Here is a 22,060-nt window from a genome sequence, read left to right on the forward strand (position 1 = left end):
TTTTGAACATCCACTTATTTCTGTCATCGTGGAAAGTTGACTGTTCTGTCTTGAGGACTAGGAAGAGGCCTTTACCTTTTAGGTACTTGAATAGATGAGCATATGGTACCCCTATCCTCAGCTTCTTACTTTCTTGACAATATTTAAGCATAAGAAGTGGTTTCTTCTTCAGACAAGAAATTAAAATCAGTACTATTGGTGAAACACCTCTTAAAGTTACATATGGCTGTTCTGCATATTAAGACTTGAATGGCTTTTGTTGTTCAGGGGCTTTTTTATGAAGTTGGTGCAAAAGTAATTGCAGTTTTGCCACTAAAAGTTATTTTCAGTATGGTCATTTGACTTTGCCTTTCAAATGAAATGTTTTCTTTATGCTTATGTGTATATTTGTGACTTTTAAGAAAAATAGTGATTTAATTTAAATTTTTCAATAACTGTATTAATATTTTCCTACCCAAGAGCCATAGGAAAGAAACTAAGAAAGTTATTGGCCAGCTTCTACTTCATACTGTAAAGCATGGAGAAAAGGTAATGTTTTCATGGTTTTACTTTTGTGGCTTAGAGTAGAGAATATGCTGTACATGTTTATTTTAAAGAAGGATTGGCAGAAATATTTTGCCATTGAGAAGGGCCTTCTAGACCTATATTAATATGGTAGCCAGTAGTCACATACAGCAATTTGCATTTAAATGAATTTAATTTAAAATTGAGCCCCTCACTGGTGACACTTCAAGCACTTTGGGAGCCACAGTGGCTGGTTGCTGCCCTCCTGGGCAGCTCTGACATTCCCAGCAGTGACGAAAGTGGTACTGGTTAGAACCAGATAGCTATAAAGACATGGAGGAGCATACAGTCTTCACAGACCCTTGATAGCTTCAGTTCATTTCTGTTAAATCTGAGACTATGTGTCCACTCCCTTGGAGTCCTTTAGTTACAGGGAGAAGATGTTGGCATTTGTGGAGAAGGAGAGAAAAGATGTTTTTAAAACTACTTTTGGAAAAAGAAACATTTTGACATGGCCAATCTGACACTTAAAAGTTCAAAAGCATACCAGAATTTTAAAGCATTTTTGAAATAGGACAAATCCTGAATCTAGAAGCTCAGCTTCTTGGAGGATAGATGCCTTAAAAGGAAAACTGTTGCTAATGCATAGTATTTATTCTTTTCATAGTTCTTCTGGTGCACTCTGAAATGTTGATAATTATGTTGACTTGCAGCTATGACTTGGTTCAGCTGTTTTGATTTTCATGTTATCTCACTAAGTTATCAAAAATCTGTTCCACCCTCCAATCTCTACTCCCTTTCAGAAAGAAAGAGTACATGCACTTATGGTATATATCTCTTTATTTGACCTTAAAGGATTAAAGCAAAAATAACACATTAGCTTACAGATCTTTGATTTTTTTTTTTTAAATTTGGAATTGATACTAATGAGGCTTTGAGAATTGTGTTGGTGGCTACCATTCCTTTGCTGATTGCTTTTGTACTACAGTTCAATTTTGATAGTTTGTGCAAGGTATTATTTTCTTTCCATACAAATGTGTTGAACAGAAAAAGTAAAAAAAAAAAAAAGATCACATCTCATGGCTTAAGATTAGTGTCTGATTTGCAGATCACTCAGAAGGTCCTTGGGGATAGAGTTTCCAGTTAATGCCTGTGACAAACTCTGCACACATTCAGCATAGTCAGTTACTTGACAAACATGTGGTTTATGTTCCTCTTGGAACATGCCTTCTTAGCCTCCTTAGCAGGAAATTGCAGTTCTTTTTTTTTTCTTCATCTATTCTTACAATGGATTCAGTGAGATGTGACCCCATGGTAAGTTGAAGAGCAGCTGTACATGGATTTTCTTGCAATTTTACATTTTAAACTGTACAAAAAAATGTGTTTTCTTCAGTCTACATTGTATTCCATTCTAGAGAGACTAGTGTTGTCTAATTTTTATTTTCTTGTAGATTCATTCACAGTAATGTATAAACTTGCAAACCATTATTAGAGACTTTAAAAATTAATCATTCTTGCCCTGCATATGATAAATGATACTATTTACTTTCATTGAAACATATAATTTTAAATGTTGTTAAAAGTTCATTTTAATACAGTCTTTGATAACAGTATCTACACATAAAATCAAATGTGGTCTGGCACGGTGGCTCGCACCTGTCATCCTAGCACTTTGGGAGACTGAGGCAGGAGGATCTCTTGAGTCCAGGAGTTCGAAACCAGGCTGGGCAATGTGGCGAAACCCTGTGTCTTAAAAAAAAAACATAGGTTGGGCGTGGTGGCTCATGCCTGTAATCCCAGCACTTTGGGAGGCCGAGGCAGGTGGGTCACGAGGTCAGGAGTTCGAGACCAGCTTGGCCAACATGGTGAAACCCCATCTGTACTAAAAATACAAAAATTAGCCAGGCATGGTGGCGCAAGCCTGTAGTCCTAGCTACTCAGGAGGCTGAGGCAGGAGATTCGCTTGAACCCAGCAGGTGGAGGTTGCAGTGAGCCAAGATCGCGCCGCTGCCCTTCAGCCTGGTGACGGAGTGAGACTCTGTCTCAAAAAATAAATAAATTAATTAATTAATAATAAAATGTTTACTGCTTCCATATTGACAGGTGGTGCACATGGCTAAATATATTTTTAAATACAGTAATTACATAAGAACAGTATAACTGTGTTCCATAAAATGAACTGGCTAAATTTGCAGCCACATGCTGATACTGATTGGTAGTCCCTGAGTCCCTACCCCAGCATCCTGGGAAAGAGAATCCTGTTGGCCTGTCTTGTGTCAGATGGCCACTGTGGCCCTGGCTGCCTTGGTTGATGGATGAGACCAGGTGTGTTAAGGGGTTAGCCAGAGAAGTAGGGAGGGCTGATTACCACCAAAGAGGTCCATGACCCATAGATTCTTAGAAGTGGAAATTTTGTCACAAGACTACTTTTTCCCCAGCAATTTTTGTTTCTTTGTACCTTTATTAAGTAGTTAGATGAAAAATGGTAACTTACTCTAATTTGTCATTCTTTTAAATCACTAGTGAGGTAACTTTTCAAATATTTAGCCATTTACATTTTCTCATTTGTGAGTTGTAATTCCATTCTTTAGCAAATGTAAATGTGTTAGTTTATATGATTCCAGAAAACTAGTAGCTTATTTATATTTATTCTCTTTTTATTGTAAGTTTTATGTTTGAAAAATAATTTATTTTATAATATAGCAGACATTTGCATTTCTACAGCACTTAAAACATGAATACTTTTTAACAACCCGTGAACACTTGCTTAGTATTTAAACATTTTAAACTGTACAAAAGTGTTTTCTTCAGTCTACATCATATTCCATTCTAGAGAGACTAGTGTTGTCTAATTTTTATTTTCTTGTAGACTCATTCACAGTAATGGATAAACTTGCAAACCATTATTAGAGACTTTAAAAATTATTTCATCATTCTTGCCCTGCATATAATAAATGATAGTATTTACTTTCATTGAAACATATAATTTTAAATGTTGCTGAAAGTTCCTTTTTTTGTTTTGTTTTTTGAGACGGAGTCTCGCTCTGTCACCAGGCTAGAGTGCAGTGGCGCGATCTTGGCCTCCTGGGTTCAAGTGATTCTCCTGCCTCAGCCTCCCGAGTAGCTGGGACTACAGGCGCACGCCACCAAGCCCAACTAATTTTTGTATTTTTAGTGGAGACGGGGTTTCACCATGTTGGCCAGGATGGTTTCGATCCTCTTGACCTCGTGATCCACCTGCCTTGGCCTCCCAAAGTGATGGGATTACAGGCATGAGCCACCGTGTCTGGCTGTGAAAGTTCATTTTAATACAGTCTTTGATAACAATATCTATATATAAAATCAAACGTGGTCTGGTGCAGTGGCTCATGCCTGTAATCCCAGCACCTTGGGAGGCTGAGGCAGGAGGATCGCTTGAGTCCAAGAGTTCAAGACCAGCCTGGGCAACACAATGAGACCCTGTCTCTTTTTTTTTTTTTTTTTTTTTTTGAGACAGAGTCTCGCTCAACAGTTGCCCAGGCTGGAGTGCAGTGGCGCCATCTTGGCTCACTGCAACCTCCGACTCCCTGGTTCAAGCCATTCTCCTGCCTCAGCCTCCCGAGTAGCTGGGACTAGAGGCACGTGCCACCACGCCCAGCTAATTTTTGTATTTTTAGTAAAGATGAGGTTTCACCATGTTGGCCAGGATGGTCTCAATCTCCTGACCTCATGATCCACCCTCCTTGGCCTCCCAAAGGGCTGGGATTACAGGCGTGAGCCACCGCGCCTGGCCGAAACCCTGTCTCTTAAAAATAAATAAATAAATAAAACAATAATAAATAAAATGTTTACTGCTTCCATATTGACAGGTGGTGCATGTGGCTAAATATATTAAATACAGTAATACATGTGAACAGTGTATTTGTATTTAAACACTGTTCATATCTGATTAGGCAATGAAATTTTTTCCTTTTCAACCATATGATTTAGATAATCCCCTAATATTGGTAAACACCAAGTACAGTTATTTGTGTTTTAGTTTCACTGGTTGTACCACCATAGAAGGGAATTCGTCATTGTTTTAGTCCGGATGTAGTGAGTTTACCAAGGGATATACTATGTACCAAGTAGTAACACTTGCCTTTTCTTTTTACAGGGAATTGATGTTGATGCTGAAAATTGTGCAGTGTGTATTGAAAATTTCAAAGTAAAGGATATTATTAGAATTCTGCCATGCAAGTATGTTCTTTTTACCTATTGAGATGTTAAAAATTACTTGACATGTTTTAGGTGTCTGACAAAATAGTTATTTGTTTTTTATGGTATGAAGATCTTGTAATTTGTGATCATCTCTTCTTTTTAGAAAAGCAGCTTGGATTTTAAATGTAATGTCTTCCCTGCTCTTTAAGATTGCTTTGCCTAGGAGATTTATTAGGTGACATTAAGACTCGTTAAGTATCTTTGTCATAGATTGACTTTTAGTCTTCTAAGCAAGGCTTTATCAGAATCCTAGGAATTCCATTATACATTTAGCAGTGCAAAAAGTAAGCTGTGTTGGGAGCAAGAAAAATGAGGGACCAGTGAGAAGAGCCTGAAACAGCCTAAGGGAAATGGGTTGGGGAGGGCAGTAATCTGCTGTTATTTGCACCCTGGGCTTGCGTTCCTTCTAAAGTTGTTTAGAATCAATATTCCTAGCTGGGTGCTGTGGCTCGCACCTGTAATCCCTGCACTTTGGGAGGCTGATGCAGGTGTTCAAGACCAGCCTGGTCAACATGGTGAAACCCCATCTCTACTGAAAAAACAAAAATTAGCCGGGTGTGGTAGCGTACACCTGTAATCCCAGCTACTCAGGTAGCTGAGGCAGGAGAATTACTTGAACCCAGGAGGCACAGGTTACAGTGAGCCGAGATTGTGCCACTGCACTCCAGCCTGGGTGACAGAGTGAGACTCCGTCTCAAAAAAAAAAAAAAAAAAAAAAGTTTTTTTTTCCTTTATTCTGGTTATACTAAGGGTTTTGTTTTAGTAGCAGGAAGTTGCTTTAAGGAAGGAAGGAAGGAAGGCAGGGCATGGTGGCTCATGACTGTAATCCCAGCATTTTGGGAGGCCAAGGCAGGCAGATTACTTAAGGCCAGGAGTTTGAGACCAGCCTGGCCAACATGGCGAAACCCCATCTCTATTACAATAAAAATACAAAAATTAGCCAGACATGGTGGCGCATGCCTGTAATCCCAGCTACTCAGGAGGCTGAGGCATGAGAATTGCTTGAACCTGGGAGGTAAAGGTTGCAGTGAGCTGAGATCATGCCACTGCACTCCAGCCTGGGTGACATGGCAAGACTCTGTCTCCAAGAAAAGTAATGGGATACTCTAATTGATAACTTTTTTAAAAGAATTGCTTTGTTAAAAGGGTTCATTTTGTGTACAGAAATTGTATGTTTTAAGTCTGATGAATTTTAATTATACTTCACACCTATTAGAAGCAAGTCACAAGTCAGTATATAATTATATTTTGCTTTGTTTACAAAGTATGTTAGTATATATCCAAGTACTTTATAGTAGATTGATAATTCTGTGAAGGAAATGAAGGCATGAGTATCAGGGTAACCAAATGAAAGTTTCCTAACTAAAGGTAGCTGGTTTAAACCTACAAACATTTACATGTGATTGGTATGATGGGTACTGAATGAATTGGGTTGGATCAGTATAAGTTGATCATGTCATGCAGAAAGTTATTAAAGTAGAGAAAAGAGTTTTTACTCTAGACTGGTTTAGGGCAGGTCTTTCTGATTTAAAAACAGTGTCCAGGAAGCTGCCCAGATGAGCAGTACTAGGTCATGCTGGTGGCTGAGCTGGAGTTTGGACCTAACCCTCAAACGCAGGTGCATGTGCACATTTCCTGGTCTCCTGACTGGGCTTTTGACTTTTCCCTTATTTTCTCCTGTGCTTTATTTCTGTAACAAATTTCCCAATAAAACCAACATGTTCCTTTTATGTTTTTGTAAAAATTATTTCTTAAGTATTGTTTTTTTTTATTTTTTTGAGACAGAGTTTCATTCTTGTTGCCCAGACTGGAGTACAAGGGGTGTGATCTTGGCTCACTATAACCTCCATCTTCTGGGTTCAAGCGATTCTCCTGCCTCAGCCTCCTGAGTAGCTGGGATTACAGGTGTCCACCAACACACCCAGCTAATTTTTGTATTTTTAGTGTAGAGCAGGTTTCACCATGTTGGCCAGGCTGGTCTCGAACTCCTGACCTCAGGTGATCCACCCACCTCGGCCTCCCAAGATGTTGGGATTACAGGCATGAGCCACCATGCCCGGCCGCGAGTACTGTTACTTTTAACTCCACTAGCAGATTTCTGTTTGTAAAAAAAAGTCTTCAAACAACAGTAATAATACCAAACAGTTACCAAGTATGCTCTGTGCCTGGCACAGTTGTATGCACATTGCATGTGCCCCTCTAACCCTGGTGTGGGGCAGAGTGTAGGAACCTAGTTCAGAGTCCCAGCCGTTGAGTCGCACAGCTCGTATCTGAGTCCAGCCTGTCTGGCTCTGAAACCCATACTATACTGATAACTCCTTTTCTTCATCACTTGCAGAAAATAGATTTATCACACAGGAGGAAAAGTTAGCCAACTGAGACAAATCAGCAAAAGAAGAAAATACGTATGCCTTTTTTTTTTTATTCTGAAAGTGAGAGGTGTTCATTATAGAAAAATAGAGTGTATACAAAACTGTGTAAGAGAGAAAATAAGGGTTGCGTAAGCCTACCATCGCAAGATGATCTGTTAATATTTTTGTTGTATTTCCATTTGAGTCATTTTATGGACTTACATAAGGTACTGCCAGTTTAGTATTAGTTTACTTATTACTACTAGTTGATTTATGCCACATTTTTTCCCAAAAAGCTTTCAAATAACTTACAAAGGCACATAAAAATGTACAACCTAGCATGAGGGCATAAATAAGCCATGGTTTTTGTAGAGTGAAGGGAAAATTTCCCTAGAAGTGCCAGATTCTGTTTCACATGGAAGACAGAATGATGACATGATAAGTAAGTAGACTAGAATGTTGATTTGACGTCAGCTAACTTGTAATGAGAGGATGAGTTGGTAGAATGTCTTATTTCTTTTGTAAGTTATATAAACATCGATTTTAAAGCATTAACACATATTTAATCTTTTTAGGCATATTTTTCATAGAATATGCATTGACCCATGGCTTTTGGATCACCGAACATGTCCAATGTGTAAACTTGATGTCATCAAAGCCCTAGGATATTGGGTTTGTTACGTTTTTGTTTATATTCAATCTCTGCCCCAGTTCTTCCTGAGTGATTCATTATTGACTAGAAACAAGAGGAACAGGCGAAATGCTGCTAATATCCTTGTAGTTCTCTGAAGAAATTTTCTTCATTATTAAAAATGAGTTATTAAGGCAGTGTAAAAAAATCAGTGAAATAAATTTATGGTGGTAGAATAATATGCTCAGATGTTTCCCAGAGAGTTTGTAATTACTTAGAGAGTAATGTGTTTTGGCATGCTGCACCACAGAATGTATATATGCTAGTTTTGTATAAACAAGAATCATAAAATATTTGAAAAGGAAGGAGCCCCATAGGTTGTCTGGCTTAATATGCTCATTTTACATGTGAAGAAAACAAAGCCAATACTTCTTAACATCAAATATTCCCTGTTCCTAGATTTCAGAATCAAATAGACCTGGGGCAGTTTGTCCTGCATTGACTTTGGTTCATCACCGATGGTCACAGGACCTTACACAGAAGACATGGGGGTGAAATGAAAAGGAAATCATAGTAGTAGCTAGCCACGTGCTGAACAAATGCCTTCCATATCTTGATATGTCTAATCCTCACAGCTGCTGTATAAGTGCTGTCACTATTCCTATCTTACTAATTAGAAACTTGAGCTTAGAGAAGCTAAATAACTCACCTGAGGTCATACAGTTAGTTAATGGGGAATCATCTTTCAAATAAAGTTTGCTTAATTCCAGGGTCCAAGCACTTAATTATTACCCTACCCAAAGAGGGGAACATAGAGGGAAAAAATGTATTTGTTTAGGTTATATTTTTTTATTGTTTTTAGAGTCTTCATACAATCTATTAATGTCTCAACATATTCTCATTTAAAAGATAAACAATTTTAGGCTGGACTTGGTGGCTAACACCTGTAATCCCGGCACTTAGGGAGGCTGAGGAGGGCGGATCACTTGAGGTCAGGAGTTCAAGACCAGCCTGGCCAACATGGTGAAACCCTGTCTCTCCTAAAAATACAAAAAAATTAGCCGGATGTGATGACACGCTCCTGTAGTCCCATTTACTCGAGAGACTGAGGCAGGAGGATCGCTTGGGTCTGGGAGGCAGAGGTTTTAGTGAACTGAGAGCGTGCCACTGCACTCCAGCCTGGGCAACGAGAGTGAAACCTTGTTTCAATCAATCAATCAATCAATTAAAAAAAAGTTTTTAAATAAAGATCTTTGGGGAAAATAATGTATCAAATATAGTCTTGTTGCTAAACATATTTTTAGAGTTTTTCATAGAGTTTATTGTAGAATTAGAAACTACAATTTGGAGTTTTTTAAATGATGATCACTTTATGCAGCTTTAAGCCATTATGGTCGTGTAAGCTTCTATAGTGGCATCATTAAAGAACTGACCCGTTAAACAAGACTTATTTCCTAGACTGCAGTCTGCTTAAAATGCCCCCTCATCTTCTAGCTTAAGAGACTACTTCCTTAACAACTACTGTCATTCTCTATGAATTAATGATTTGTTTTTGTTTTTTTTTTGAGACAGCCTCACTCTGTCGCCCAGGCTGGAGTTCAATGGCGTGATCTTGGCTCACTTCAACCTCTGCCTCATGGGTTCAAGTGATTCTCCTGCCTCAGCCTCCCAAGTAGCTGAGATTACACGTGTACTCCACTATACCCAGCTAATTTTTCATATTTTTTGTAGAGATAGGGTTTTACCACATTGGCCAGGCCCATCTCAAACTCCTGGCTTCAGGTGATCCACCCGCCTCAGCCTCCCAAAGTGCTGAGATTACAGGCATGAGCCATCGCACCTGGCCACTGAATTATGTTTTTTAAATGTGAGTTCCAGAACGCCTTCACTGTTTGCTTACAGGAAGGTGGAGGTCAGTGTTCAAGAACTGTCTTACTAGAAACTGAGACTGTTTTGATGTCCAGAAAATTTGTCTCTCTTCTAGAATTTCTTCACGTATTCATGGTTTTCAGTAATTTTAGCTATGATTAGCATGGCATAACATGCTTTCTTAATGAACCTGGCTCATCCCCTCTTTACTCCAGAAACTGTAGCTTAGAGGAGAGGATGAGCCTTTGTGGGACAGCATTTTAAATAATAGCATACAGGGAGCGTGATGGATTTCTTTCTTGGCAAGGTTTTAGAACTCTTTTCCTTCATTAGATATACTCTAAAGCGTATTCTAAGTTGTTTTCTTCATTAGTCAGTAGTTTTAAACTTGCTTTTCATTTCTGGATGTTTGTATGAAAGGAATTTCACTGACCATAGCAGAGGGACTTTAATCCTCATGAGTTTTGTTTTTGGAAATAAGCTATATATATATATATTTCATATATTAAAAATTAAGACTCTTCATCTCACATAAGATTGAGTTGCTTTCTTAGAATGTTAATTTCAGAAAGCTAGAATATATATCCCCAGAATGCCTGATTTATTTTTTGAAGAACAGAACCTGTAGTAACATTAAACCTCAGAAACTTACTGTCTTGCCTTTGACTTTTGAATCTTTAGACAGTACCCCCTTTTCTGTGGACCTGTTGACCCCCTCCTGCAGTGTATGCTTTAGTTAGCCATGCTGTGCCCTCTTATAGTAACTAGTTCTCTATTTCCCCATAACTGTAGTGAGAGTCACCCTCAGTCAACCACACAGGCTTTAAAGGTTTACAGCTGTAACCATTTCAGTGTGTCCATGTCACTTGTTTTCATTCATTTGGCAAGGGTGGGTCAAAGAAATGCCATCTAAGGTGCTAGATCTGCACTTGGCTCTAGGGAGACAAAGATGAGTAAGACACAGCCCCTCCCCTCATGGGCTCTTGAGGATTTCACTTTCTGGACTGGTGGGGGGTCAGGGCACGCACACAGACACGACATGGCCAAAGAGGCCTGTTTGAAGTGCTGCCTGTGGGAGCACAGAGGAGGGGTCACGGGCCCTGCTGCCAGGTAGAAGTTGGAAGGTGGGGCAAGTGCATTTGAGAGGGCCGTTGAGCTGGGTGTTGCATTATCCGTCAAGACACACCAAAGTGTTGAGGCTAATGCTGTGTCTGTGGAGTGAACAGACAGGGTTGGAGGTTGGCAGGTAGTTAAGTTGGCAGATATTTAGGTAAAAAGGTTGGGGCTAGGCTGGGCAGGAGTTTGGGTATTGTGGTGATGTCACAGCCACAGGATTTGTTGCTTGGTGTGTCAGGAGCAGGGATGGGAGGGCTTTACGTTACTGGTGAGGCAGGAGGAGCAGGTTCTAGAACACAGGTGGAGCAGGGCTGTGGGGGGCGCAGCCCGGTGGAGGGAGGTGGAGTGCCCGTGAGTGGTGTTTTTACTTGAAGCGATGGTGAGATGCTGAGCCAGAAGGTCATAGTCAACCTGCAGTAACCCCTCATCTAATAAGTCACTTTACCAGGAGTTCCATCCACTTACAACACAGCTTTGACTCTGGTATTAATCAAGTAAGGTTTCTAGCTGTCCCCCAAATGTCGAGACTTAACGTAGTGATGCTGCTGGTGTCTCCAGCCCTCCACTTTGACTGTCTTCCTTTCTTTAAAGCAGCAAATGGAAGGAGGAGGGAAGGTGGAGGCAAACTACAGCCGATCAGCACCCTGTCCATATGGAAGGAGCCAGAGTAACTTTTTCAAGAAAATAATACAGTCTGAAGGCATCTATTGTTCAAAAGCCTTGTTTATCTCTGAAACCCTAGTGCCTCACTGTAAACCAGCACAGGGCAGTAATCAGAGTTCATGGCTATGGCTTCATATCCTGTGTCCGGGAAGGCAAGGAAGTGGAAGAAAGCTTCACTTTCTGTCAATAGTTTAAAAGGTGGCATTGCTTGTATCAAGGAGGGGAAATGTTTTTTAGAATAAAAAACATGTAGGCCTTAGGAGATTGGTTGTCGAGAAGGAATTCATTTTCTTGTGATACTAGATAAGGGAGACATTGATGTGCTTTTTGCCAGATTCATTGTACAGAAGTACATAATATTGTATGTGAATTACGAGCCAGATGATACATAAGCTTTGATCATGTTTTTTCTTCTGTTCTAATTCTCAAGAGAGAGCCTGGGGATGTACAGGAGATGCCTGCTCCAGAATCTCCTCCTGGAAGGGATCCAGCTGCAAATTTGAGTCTAACTTTACCAGATGATGATGGAAGTGATGAGAGCAGTCCACCATCAGCCTCCCCTGCTGAATCTGAGCCACAGTGTGATCCCAGCTTTAAAGGAGATGCAGGAGAAAATACGGCATTGCTAGGTGAGCAGTGTGCAAATTATAAAACAATAGAATGTGGCCAGGTGTGGTGGCTCACACCTGTAATCTCAGTGCTTTGGGAGGTTAAGGTGGGAGGATTGCTTGAGTTCGAGCTATCGAAGAATAAGTAACCAGGAATTTGAGAACAGCCTGGGCAGCATAGTGAGACCCCATCTCTACAAAAACTTTACAAATTAGCCAGTTATGGTGGCATGCTCCTGCAGTCCCAGCTACTCAGAATGCTGAGGCAGGAGAGTGGCTTATGACCAAGAGTTCCAGGCTGCAGTGAGCTATGATCCTGTCACTGTACTCCAGCCTGAGCCTGGGTGACAGAGCAAGACCCCTGTCTCTTTAAAAAAAAAAAAAAAAAATTTATTAGTAGCTGTGAAAGAAAATAAAGAAATATATAAAGTGCAGAAAAGCATAAGGAAAAAATGAAAGTAGTCATCCCTCACGTAGAGATGTCATCTTAACACTTTGATAATTACCTTTCCAGATGTTTTTCTGGAAATTGAAAGGTGTTGAAGGGTCAGAGAATATCACTTATGGGCTGTTAGGTAACCTACTTTTTACTTAGTTTATAAAGCTCTTTCTATGTTGATGAATAGATAATTTTTTACAGCTACATAGTATTACATTTTGAATTTTCTATAATTTCTTAAAACTAATGAGTGTTTGTATTATCAGTAGCACTTTGAAATCATTATGTATATATACCTATCCCTTGTCTAATTGTTTTCTGTCACTCTGATAGGTAAAATGTAGTGAACTGCATGGCTTTTTTTTGTTTTGTTTTTTTGTGTTTTGTTTTGTTTTTTGAGACAGGGTCCTGCTCTGTCACCCTGGCTGGAGTGTAGTGATGAGAACACAGCTCACTGCAGCCTCAAACTCCCGGGCATAACCTGTCCTGCCACCTCTGCCTCCCAAGTAGCTGGGACCACAGGCGTGTGCCACCATATCTAGCTAACTTTTTAAATTTTTTTGAAGTGATGAAGTCTCACCATGTTCACCATGTTGTCTAGACTAATTGCATTTTTTTAATTACATTTTTGTCCTCTTTTCACATTGTTGGTCATCTTTATTCTTTGATGAACTGCTTATTTTATCCCTAGCTTATTTTTTTTATGGAGATAGTAATTTTTTCATATTGATTCTTAGAGCTTTTTATACACTGAAAATACTAGGGCTTTGTCATATATTTTATGTGTTTCTCTCCCAATTTCTGTATCCTTTGGCTTTTCATTGTACTTTCCAGATAGAAATTATATAGTTTAGTTTCCCGTTCTCTCATGATTCGGCCTTTGATTGCATGCTGACTTAAGAAGGTCTTTCTTATGTTGGGATTGTAAAGATATTGACCTGTACTTTGCCAGTATTTGTGGGTTTTGTATTTTACATTTAAATCTTAATATACATAGTTTAAGGTGTGAGGGGAGATTTAACTAATCTGTTTTTTTCCATTTATTCCACTTATTAAACCCAAATGTTTAATCAGTTGTCCTAATATTTTTTAGTGAATAATAATTGCAAATAATATGTTTTGATATTTGCAAGGCAAATTCCTTCATCTTTATTCTTCTTTTAAAAAATTTCTGGGCTATTCTACATTATTATTATTATTATTATTTGAGATGGAGTCTTGCTCTGTCGGCCAGTCTGGAGTGCAGTGACACGATCTCAGCTCACTGCAGCCTCCACCTCCTGGGTTCAAGTGATTTGCCCACCTCAGGTGATCCACCCTCCTGGGCCTCCCAAAGTGCTGGGATTACAGGCATGAGCCACCACACCCAGCCTATTCTACATTTTTTAAAGATTAATTCTAAAATCATTTTGCCAAGTGAAAGAAAATCTCATCAGAATTTTTATTGGAATTGGATTCACTTAAAGGTTATTTTAAGTGGGAAGAATCGATGCTTCAGATTTTGAATTTTGTCATCCTAGAAGAGGAAGCATATTTTTCCAAAGCAGTAAGATTGAAACTAAGTCAGTTTTTTTGTAGCACATTTAGGATCTGTGAGGCAAAAATAGGTAGAAATATTAGAATGTAAGTGTTAACCAGCACCAGAGGAAGAAAAGGATGCATTGTGGAACAAAAAAAGGAGAATAGATTTCAGAGAATTATACAATTGTAGCGATTGATCTGTGTAGGCATTCTCCTAACAGCTCTCCAGCTAAGACTGGGCCACCTTGCAAAGCAGCATGTTCCCTTGGTAAATGGCTCTTATTTTTAAGAATGTCTTTATATAGAGCCAGAGTGCATACCAGTGTGATTTTGCCATTGCCTTCCAACTCCAGAAAGGAAACTAACTTTGCCTTCTCTAGCACATGAGCACCCTGGAGATACTAAGACTCTTATTCTGACTAAATGTCTTTCCAGAGCAGCCTCCAGATTTTTCTGCATTCTTGCTACCTTGTTAACTTGCAGTGCCTTACAGTTTACCATTGGCTGTCCTGAAATACCCTCTTAGAACTAAGATAATACAATTTGAAATCATGGGTAGAAATAAAGAAGGTGGAAGAAGCAGCTAGGTTTCCAGAGCAGCAAAATGTCAGGTACATTCTGAAGCAGCCAGTTTCCCCAATGTCCCCACCCCACCCCATATGGGGCTCACATTCTATTTTTCTCTCTTTGTCCTTTTTTTAAATTCTCAAGTATTATGCAACAGCAAGTTGACTTTATCTGTTAATGTTCTTTCGGCCTTATAACGGTAACAATATAAATTGAAAAACACTAAATTAGAAAAATCAGGCATTAATACTTCCAGAAAAAAATGTAGTTTCACTTATAGTTGAGAAAACATTTACTAGACTCTCAGGAGCAACTAGGAAATGAATGTGGTTACTCATGGTAGACCCTGGAGAAGGTGTTTCCCTGGGGAAGTGCACCTTCCACTCTCCAGTTACATCACTCTCCGCCTACTTCACCTCCTTGAAGGGGAGTGCAAAATATTTGGTTGGGTGTGGGGGGGATTGGAGAGATACTGGTCAAAAGGTACAAAGTTTCAGTTAGGAGTAAATTGAAGAGCTCCATTGTACAGCCTGGTGACTACAGTTCATGACAGTGTATAGTATTCTTGAAAGATGCCAAAAGAGTAGATTTTAGATGTTCTCACTTCAAATAAATGTCAAGTAATGCACATGAATTAGTGTGATTTAGCCATTCCACAATGTATACATGTTTCAGAACATCATGTTGTATACCATAAATATATACAGTTTTTGTCAATTTAAACAGTAAATACAAATTTTGTATTTATAAATATACACTTATATTTATAAAACAAGAGGAAGCATTTTATGAGATTACTTATGTTATTTCACCATTTAATAGAAACTTTAGGCTGGACATGGTGGCTCACACTTGTAATCCTAGCACTTTTGGAGGTAGGGTGGCGGGGAGCAGATTGCATTGCATGAGGCCAGCCTGGAGAACATGCAGAAACTCTGTCTCTACAAAAAATTAGTGGGGCATGGTGGCAGGTGCCTACTGTAGTCCCAGCTCTCTGGGAAGCTGAGGTGGGAGGATCACTTGAACCCAGGAAGTCGAGGATGCAGTGAGCCATGGCCATGATCATGTCACTGCACTCCAGCCTGGGTGAGAGAGTGAGACCCTATATTAAAAAAGAAAAGAAAAAAGAAACTTTAAATTGGCAAAATAAAAAGTAGTGGGATCTGCTGCTATCTTTAAGGAGGTATTCTATTCTAAGAGCCTTTTGTGTGAAGTGATTTTGTATACTTAGTAATAGCAACTGTCTGGATTTCAGTACCAGCTTCTCCTCTTCCTTGACATCTATAAACCGGGGCTGGTGATGTGTTAATCTCTACCTCTTAGGGTCAATATAAATACTGGCTATTGTTTTCATTGGTGGCAGCGTCACCATCACCTTAGCTATTTGTTCAACTTTTGGGAACATCTTCTGGTTACCACCGCCTCTGACTGTCTTTAAAGACTGATCTGCTGATGAGATTAATGTTGGCTAGGCTAATGCTAGAAAGCTCCTCATGTGATGAAGATGTTTACCGATTTTTCCTGTTGGCTATCAGTGGAATGGGTTATCAGTTTTCCATGTATGTTTTATTTAAAATTTTCTGTTAGCCGGGCACGGTGGCTCATGCCTGTAATCCCAGCACTTTGGGAGGCTGAGGTAGGTGGATCACCTGAGGTCAGGAGTTCGAGACTAGCCTGGCCAACGTGGTGAAACCTCATCTCTACTAAAAATGCAAAAAGTAGCTGAATGTGGTGGTGGGTGCCTGTAATTCCAGCTACCCAGGAGGCTGAGGCAGGAGAATCGCTTGAACCCGGGAGGTGGAGGTTGCAGTGAGCCAAGATGGTGCCATTGCATTCCAGCCTGGGCAACAAGAGCAAGACTCCATCTCAAAAAAAAAGAAAAAAAATTTTCTGTTTACCTTCTTGAATTATCTCCAAGTGAATAAGTGTGTTTGCATAGTTGAAGCTCGGAATATGCTGTCCTCTTCTGATGGAGTAGCTTGTGTTGGTCTCTTGCAGAAGCCGGCAGGAGTGACTCTCGGCATGGAGGACCCATCTCCTAGCACACGTGCCCGCTGAAGTGGCACCAACAGAAGTTTGGCTTGAACTAAAGGACATTTTATTTTTTTTACTTTAGCACATAATTTGTATATTTGAAAATAATGTATATTATTTTACCTATTAGACTCTGATTTGATATACAAAGGACTAAGATATTTTCTTCTTAAAGAGACTTTTTGATTAGTCCTCATATATTTATCTACTAAAATAGAGTGTTTACCATGAACAGTGTGTTGCTTCAGACTATTACAAAGACAACTGGGGCAGGTACTCTAATGTAAAGGACAGGTGGTGTTTCTAAATAATAGACTGGCTGCTACGGTTCTGTAAAAAACCGGTTAATTCTATTTTTCAAGGTTTTTGGCAAAGCACATCAATTTTAGACCAGTTGAAGTGGAATTGTATAATTCAATTCGATAATTGATCTCATGGGCTTTCCCTGGAGGAAAGGTTTTTTTTGTTGTTTTTTTTTAAGAACTTGAAACTTGTAAACTGAGATGTGTGTAGCCTTTTTGCCCATCTGTAGTGTATGTGGAGATTTCAAAACCTGAGAGCACTTTTTCTTTGTTTAGAATTATGAGAAAGGCACTAGATGACTTTAGGATTTGCATTTTTCCCTTTATTGCCTCATTTCTTGTGATGCCTTGATGGGGAGGGAAATCTGTTTATTTTTTCCTACAAATAAAAAGCTAAGATTCTATATTGCACATGAGCATTAAGTTCTTCATTGCCTTGTTAAGGAAAATGAGTAGGCAGACTGATAATCTGTTTTATTGATTTTGGTTACAATTTAATCTTTACAATTAAAAGGGTGAAAGATGTAGAATTTTAATTTTTGTTGTTGACGTGAAATAACTAGTTTTCTTGATTAGAGTTTAAGCAGATTTAATACCATGACCTTGCTTAACCATTTCTTCTTTTTTACTTGCTTGCTGTTCTTTTGGGTCAAAGGAGCAGGCTAATGCAAAGCTTTTGGAGACTGCTAAGTGTTAGAAAGTGATTAAATACACACTCTGCTGTTTTCTCACTTCTTGGAGGTAGAAGTCAAGGAGTGTGAGGCAGTTATTTTTTAGAGTGTGGAATTACAGTCTTTTGTTGCTTGTAGTTATTCTGTATATCTTTACTTTGTAGGTAAAAATAAATGTTTATTGAAAACAATTTTTAAAATTATAAATTTATTTTTATAGCCATATGTAGGATATAAAGATTTATATAGATTATTTTCTCAAGCTACTTAATGCTTTAATTCTAGATACTCATCATGAAATAGTAAACAGTTTTACTGAAATAAACTCTACAGACAGATGCAGTATGAGGAGCTATTGAAGTAGAAAATGTATTTTGCTTTGCACACTGAGTTTGTTTTAGCAGACAGCCCCAAGTAGGTTTCCATAACAGCCACTACCTTTGAAATCTACTTTCTGTAGTTTATTATAAATAGGAAAATACATCCTGATTCTGTACCAAGTAGACTGTTTGCTCTTTGTCTTTAAGAAATACTAGGGGAGGGCCGGGCGTGGTGGCTCACGCCTGTAATCCCAGCACTTTGGGAGGCCAAGGCAGGCAGATCACGAGATCAGGAGATCGAGACCATCCTGGCTAACACCGTGAAACCCTGTCTCCATTAAAAATACAAAAAATTAGCCGGACGTGGTGGCATGCATCTGTAGTCCCAGCTACTCAGGAGGCTGAGGCAGGAGAATCGCTTGAACCCGGGAGGCAGAGGTTGCAGTGAGCCAAGATTGCGCTACTGCACTGCAGCCTGGGTGACAGAGCAAGACTCTGTCTCAAAAAAAACAAAAACAACAACAACAACAAAAAAAAAAAAACAAGAAATACTAGGGGAGGTCCGGTTATGGTGGCTCACGCCTGTAAACCCAGCACTTTGAGAGGCCAAGGTGGGAGGATCACCTGAGGTCAAGAGTTCAAGACCAGCCTGACCAACATGGAGAAACCCCATCTCTACTAAAAAAAAAAAAAAAAAAAAAAAAAAAAAAAAAAATACAAAATTAGCTGGGCTTGGTGGCAGGCACCTGTAATCCCAGCTACTCGGGAGGCTGAGGCAGGAGATTCTCTTGAACCTGGGAGGCAGAGGTTGCGGTAAGCCGAGATCGTGCCATTGCACTCCAGCCTGGGCAATAAGAGCAAAACTCCATCTCAAAAAAAAAAAAAAGGAAGGAAGTGAGGGAGGGAGGGAGGGAAAAGAAAAGAAAAGAAAAAGAAAGAAACACTAGGGGAAAATGTTTTAACTAGTCATTCTTCCCAGTAGCTAATGAAGCTGACTTTTAAAAAGAAGGCTGTGAGCTTTGCAGATGCTGCTGCTGCCCAGAGCCCCCTGCTTCCAGCCATGGTCAACCCCACCATGTTTTTCCACATTGCTGTCAATGGCGAGCCCTTGGGCTGTGTCTCCTTCAAGGTAAGGGGCCTGGAAAGCAAGAAGTGACTGCTCATCTAATCCATAAAACTATGTTAACAGATTGGAGCTGTTTGCAGACAAGGTTCCAAAGACAGCAGAAAATTTCTGTGCTCTGAGCACTGGAGAAAAAGGATTTGGTTATAAGGGTTCCTGCTTTCCCAGAATTATTCCAGGGTTTACGTGTCAGAGTGGTGACTTCGCACGCCATACAGCTTTGGTGGCAAGTCCATCTGCATGGAGAAATTTGATGACAAGACCTTCATCCTGAAGCATACAGGTCCTGGCATCTTGTCCATGGCAAATGCTGGACCCAGCATGAACGTTTCCCAGTTTTTTATCTGCACTGCCAAGATGCCAAGACTGAGTGGTTGGATGGCAAGCATGTGGTCTTTGGCAAGGTGAAAGATGGCATGAATATTGTGGAGGTCATGGAGCACTTGGGGTCCAGGAATGGCAAGAGTAGCAATCAGCAAGAAGATCACCATTGCTGACTGGACAACTGCAATAAATTTGACTGGTGTTTCTCTTAAAAAAAAAAAAGTACTGTGACAGACCAAGGTAAATTGTTTTTGATAATTACAGAAGTGTGATTTCTTAGCAGCTGTCAAACATAGTGTTCCTTAATTTAAAAGCTTGAACACTAAATTATAAATTGGAGAGGTTGGAATAATTATGGTTATATCTCTAGTACACAAGTCTTTAGTAGCAAAAAAGAAATTAGCAAGAGAAGAAGACTGTTCAGTACTTTGAAAGGAAAAAGTTTTCATTGACAGAAGTTTTTTTAGATGAAAATTAACATGATAAAGAAGTGACAGGCCAGGTGTGGTGGTTGACACTTTTAACACCAACAATTTGGGAGGCCAAGATGGGAGGATCTTTTGAGCCCAGGAATTCAAGACTAGCCTAGGCAACAAGGCAAAACTCATCTCTACTAAAAATTTTAAAAATTAGCCAGGTGTGGTGGCACCTGCCTGTAGTCCCAGCTGCCTGGGAAGCTGAGGTGGGAGGATCGCTTGAGCCTACGAGGTTGAGGCTGCAGTGAGCTGTGATTACAACCACTGTACTCCAGCCTGGGCAAGAGTGAGACCCTGTCAAAAAAAAAAAAAGGGACAAATATTACAAGAGTTTTTGCTAAAAGTTTTAAGTTGATAAGATGCAGAGAATTGGGGGAATGTATAATCAGATTTCATTTAGTTATATTATCACATGAATCACTTTCCTCCTAACCGTTGTCGTAGGAGCCATGTGTTCGCATGTCATGTGGACCACTATTTAACTGTGGAAACCGCGGGTGTCATGGAGGAGGCAGTGTCCATGACCGTGCCGCTCTCCGCAGCCCCCTGCCTGCTGTTCTGCTTCCTGGGCTCCTCGGTGTCTGGACTGGCGTTCTGAGTTTCCCAGCAGAAAAACTGATGGGCCAGAGAGGTGTAAAACCACACACCACTTGGCAGGTAATAATTTCCCCATATGCTATCTTTTTAGGGATCCTGAACACGCAGCCTTTCCCAAAAGACTGCTCTCTCCAGCTACTGAGAAATGATGACAAGAAAAGGCCGAATTGCAGTGTCTCCATCAGCAGTTTGCTCTCTATGGGCACACGATGACAAAATATCCTGAAGCGAACCACTAGTCTGACCTCAGTAGCAGGATTGGAAGCCTCATGCCATGGGAGCTGTCAAGAAAGGCATCCCAAAGAGAACTGAAATTTAAAAATAATAATAGACCTTCAGGAATAGGTGATTGTCCCCATATACTGGGGATGAAATACCCAGTGTAACCAAATTCCCCAGTAAGATCACTTAGTTTGGCAATAGTCTTTTGTTTGGCAATAGTCTTTTCTTTTGAGCACGTTGAAGTTTATTTGCTCAATGAAGGCTGAAATTATAAGTCAGTATATATGTATTACTAAGTAGAACTTGAGGTAATTATATGTCTTAGTCAAAAGCAGTTTCTGTGGGCTTGGTATAAACCCTCCTTTGTGATTTGCTAAAGCACAGGATGTTGACTCAAACCAAAACTAGTTTTGTAGTTAATATGTGTTGTGTTTCTGTGACTTAATCAACTAGGAAAGCCACCTACAACATTCCCAGCTACTTAAGTTTTAAAAGTTTTTTTTTAAAACACTTGTCACCATATTTTGAAAAATACTAACATTTGGATTACTAGTTATAAAAGTGTAATTTCTACTGTGTCATAATCAGCCATGCAGCTGGAGACTTGCCCTCTTTGTACAGCGAAGTTGTGAAAAAAAGGTATTTGCACTACATTTATTTAAACATTAGGAAAAAAAAGGCTAACCCATGCTTTTCTTTGCTGAGATGTAGGGCTGTATTATTGGCTAGTGAGAAGCCTGGGAACACTAGGACTTTGTGTGGGCTGATTGCCAGTATCAGATCAGGGATTATACAGGTACTCTTGGAAGTGTCTTGGGGATTTTCCTGATAAGAACAGTAGTGATTGCATAAAAGAACAGACAGGATGTAAAGTGAAATCAGCAAAATATCTTAGTAGACAGAGGGTGCTGAAATTTTAACAAATGTGTAAAAAGTTCTTCCCATGCATTAATTTTCCAGATACCCTTAAAATGTTTAAGGAGTGTAATTCAAAATACTGTTTAAAAGAGACATGTGACCATCATTCTCCAAGAGAATGTGAATCATTTAGTGTGCTACTTAAAATTAGGTGTAAATGTGTATGTACACTATAAGAATAAAAATCGATACCATTTCTTTAAAGCTAAAACAATTATTTCTAATAGTTACATTTTAGGCTCTCAAACTATTTTTCTTTTGAAATAACTGCTTTCTACCCTAAGATGTTACTTATTGCTGTCTTCGTTTTAACAGGTGATTTGAAGATATTAAAGCTAGAAATTGGAACTAGAAAATCAAAAGAATTCAAGGCATCTTAACGTGACAGTTGAACTCATTTGATTATACTTTAAAAGGTTTATTGCAGTTATTGACTCTCTTTTTTTTTTTTTTTTTTTTTTTTGAGTGCAGTGGTGCCATTGTTGCTCACTGCAGCCTCAATCTTCCAGGCTCAAGAAATCCTCCCACCTCAGCTTCCAGAGTAGCTGGGACTACGGGTGCATGC

At 39.5% G+C, this 22,060-nt stretch overlaps 1 protein-coding gene and 1 non-coding gene across 4 annotated transcripts in view; both read left to right on the top strand.

The window, feature by feature from the left end:
- The window catches only part of RNF149 (ring finger protein 149), a 36,080-nt gene extending 14,094 nt beyond the window's left edge, over nt 1–21,986 (top strand). Inside the window, exons 3-8 of one of the 3 annotated variants that reach the window (XR_004033283.1) lie at nt 460–528; nt 4,640–4,722; nt 7,670–7,766; nt 11,804–12,002; nt 20,203–20,415; nt 21,811–21,986. Coding sequence is in view for 2 of the 3 variants with exons in the window: in XM_003274866.3 (XP_003274914.1) it covers nt 460–528; nt 4,640–4,722; nt 7,670–7,766; nt 11,804–12,002; nt 16,507–16,550 (492 nt within the window). In the remaining variant the exon portion in view is untranslated. The other 2 variants (XM_030827355.1, XM_003274866.3) reach the window with 2 other exon arrangements.
- LOC115838466 lies at nt 20,493–20,606 on the top strand. Its single transcript, XR_004033491.1, has one exon. It is a non-coding gene; the product is annotated as a small nucleolar RNA SNORD89 (small nucleolar RNA).
- Nucleotides 21,987–22,060: the final 74 nt, after the last annotated feature.

This window comes from Nomascus leucogenys, chromosome 14, assembly GCF_006542625.1.
Source record: "Nomascus leucogenys isolate Asia chromosome 14, Asia_NLE_v1, whole genome shotgun sequence".
Lineage (NCBI taxonomy): Eukaryota > Metazoa > Chordata > Mammalia > Primates > Hylobatidae > Nomascus > Nomascus leucogenys.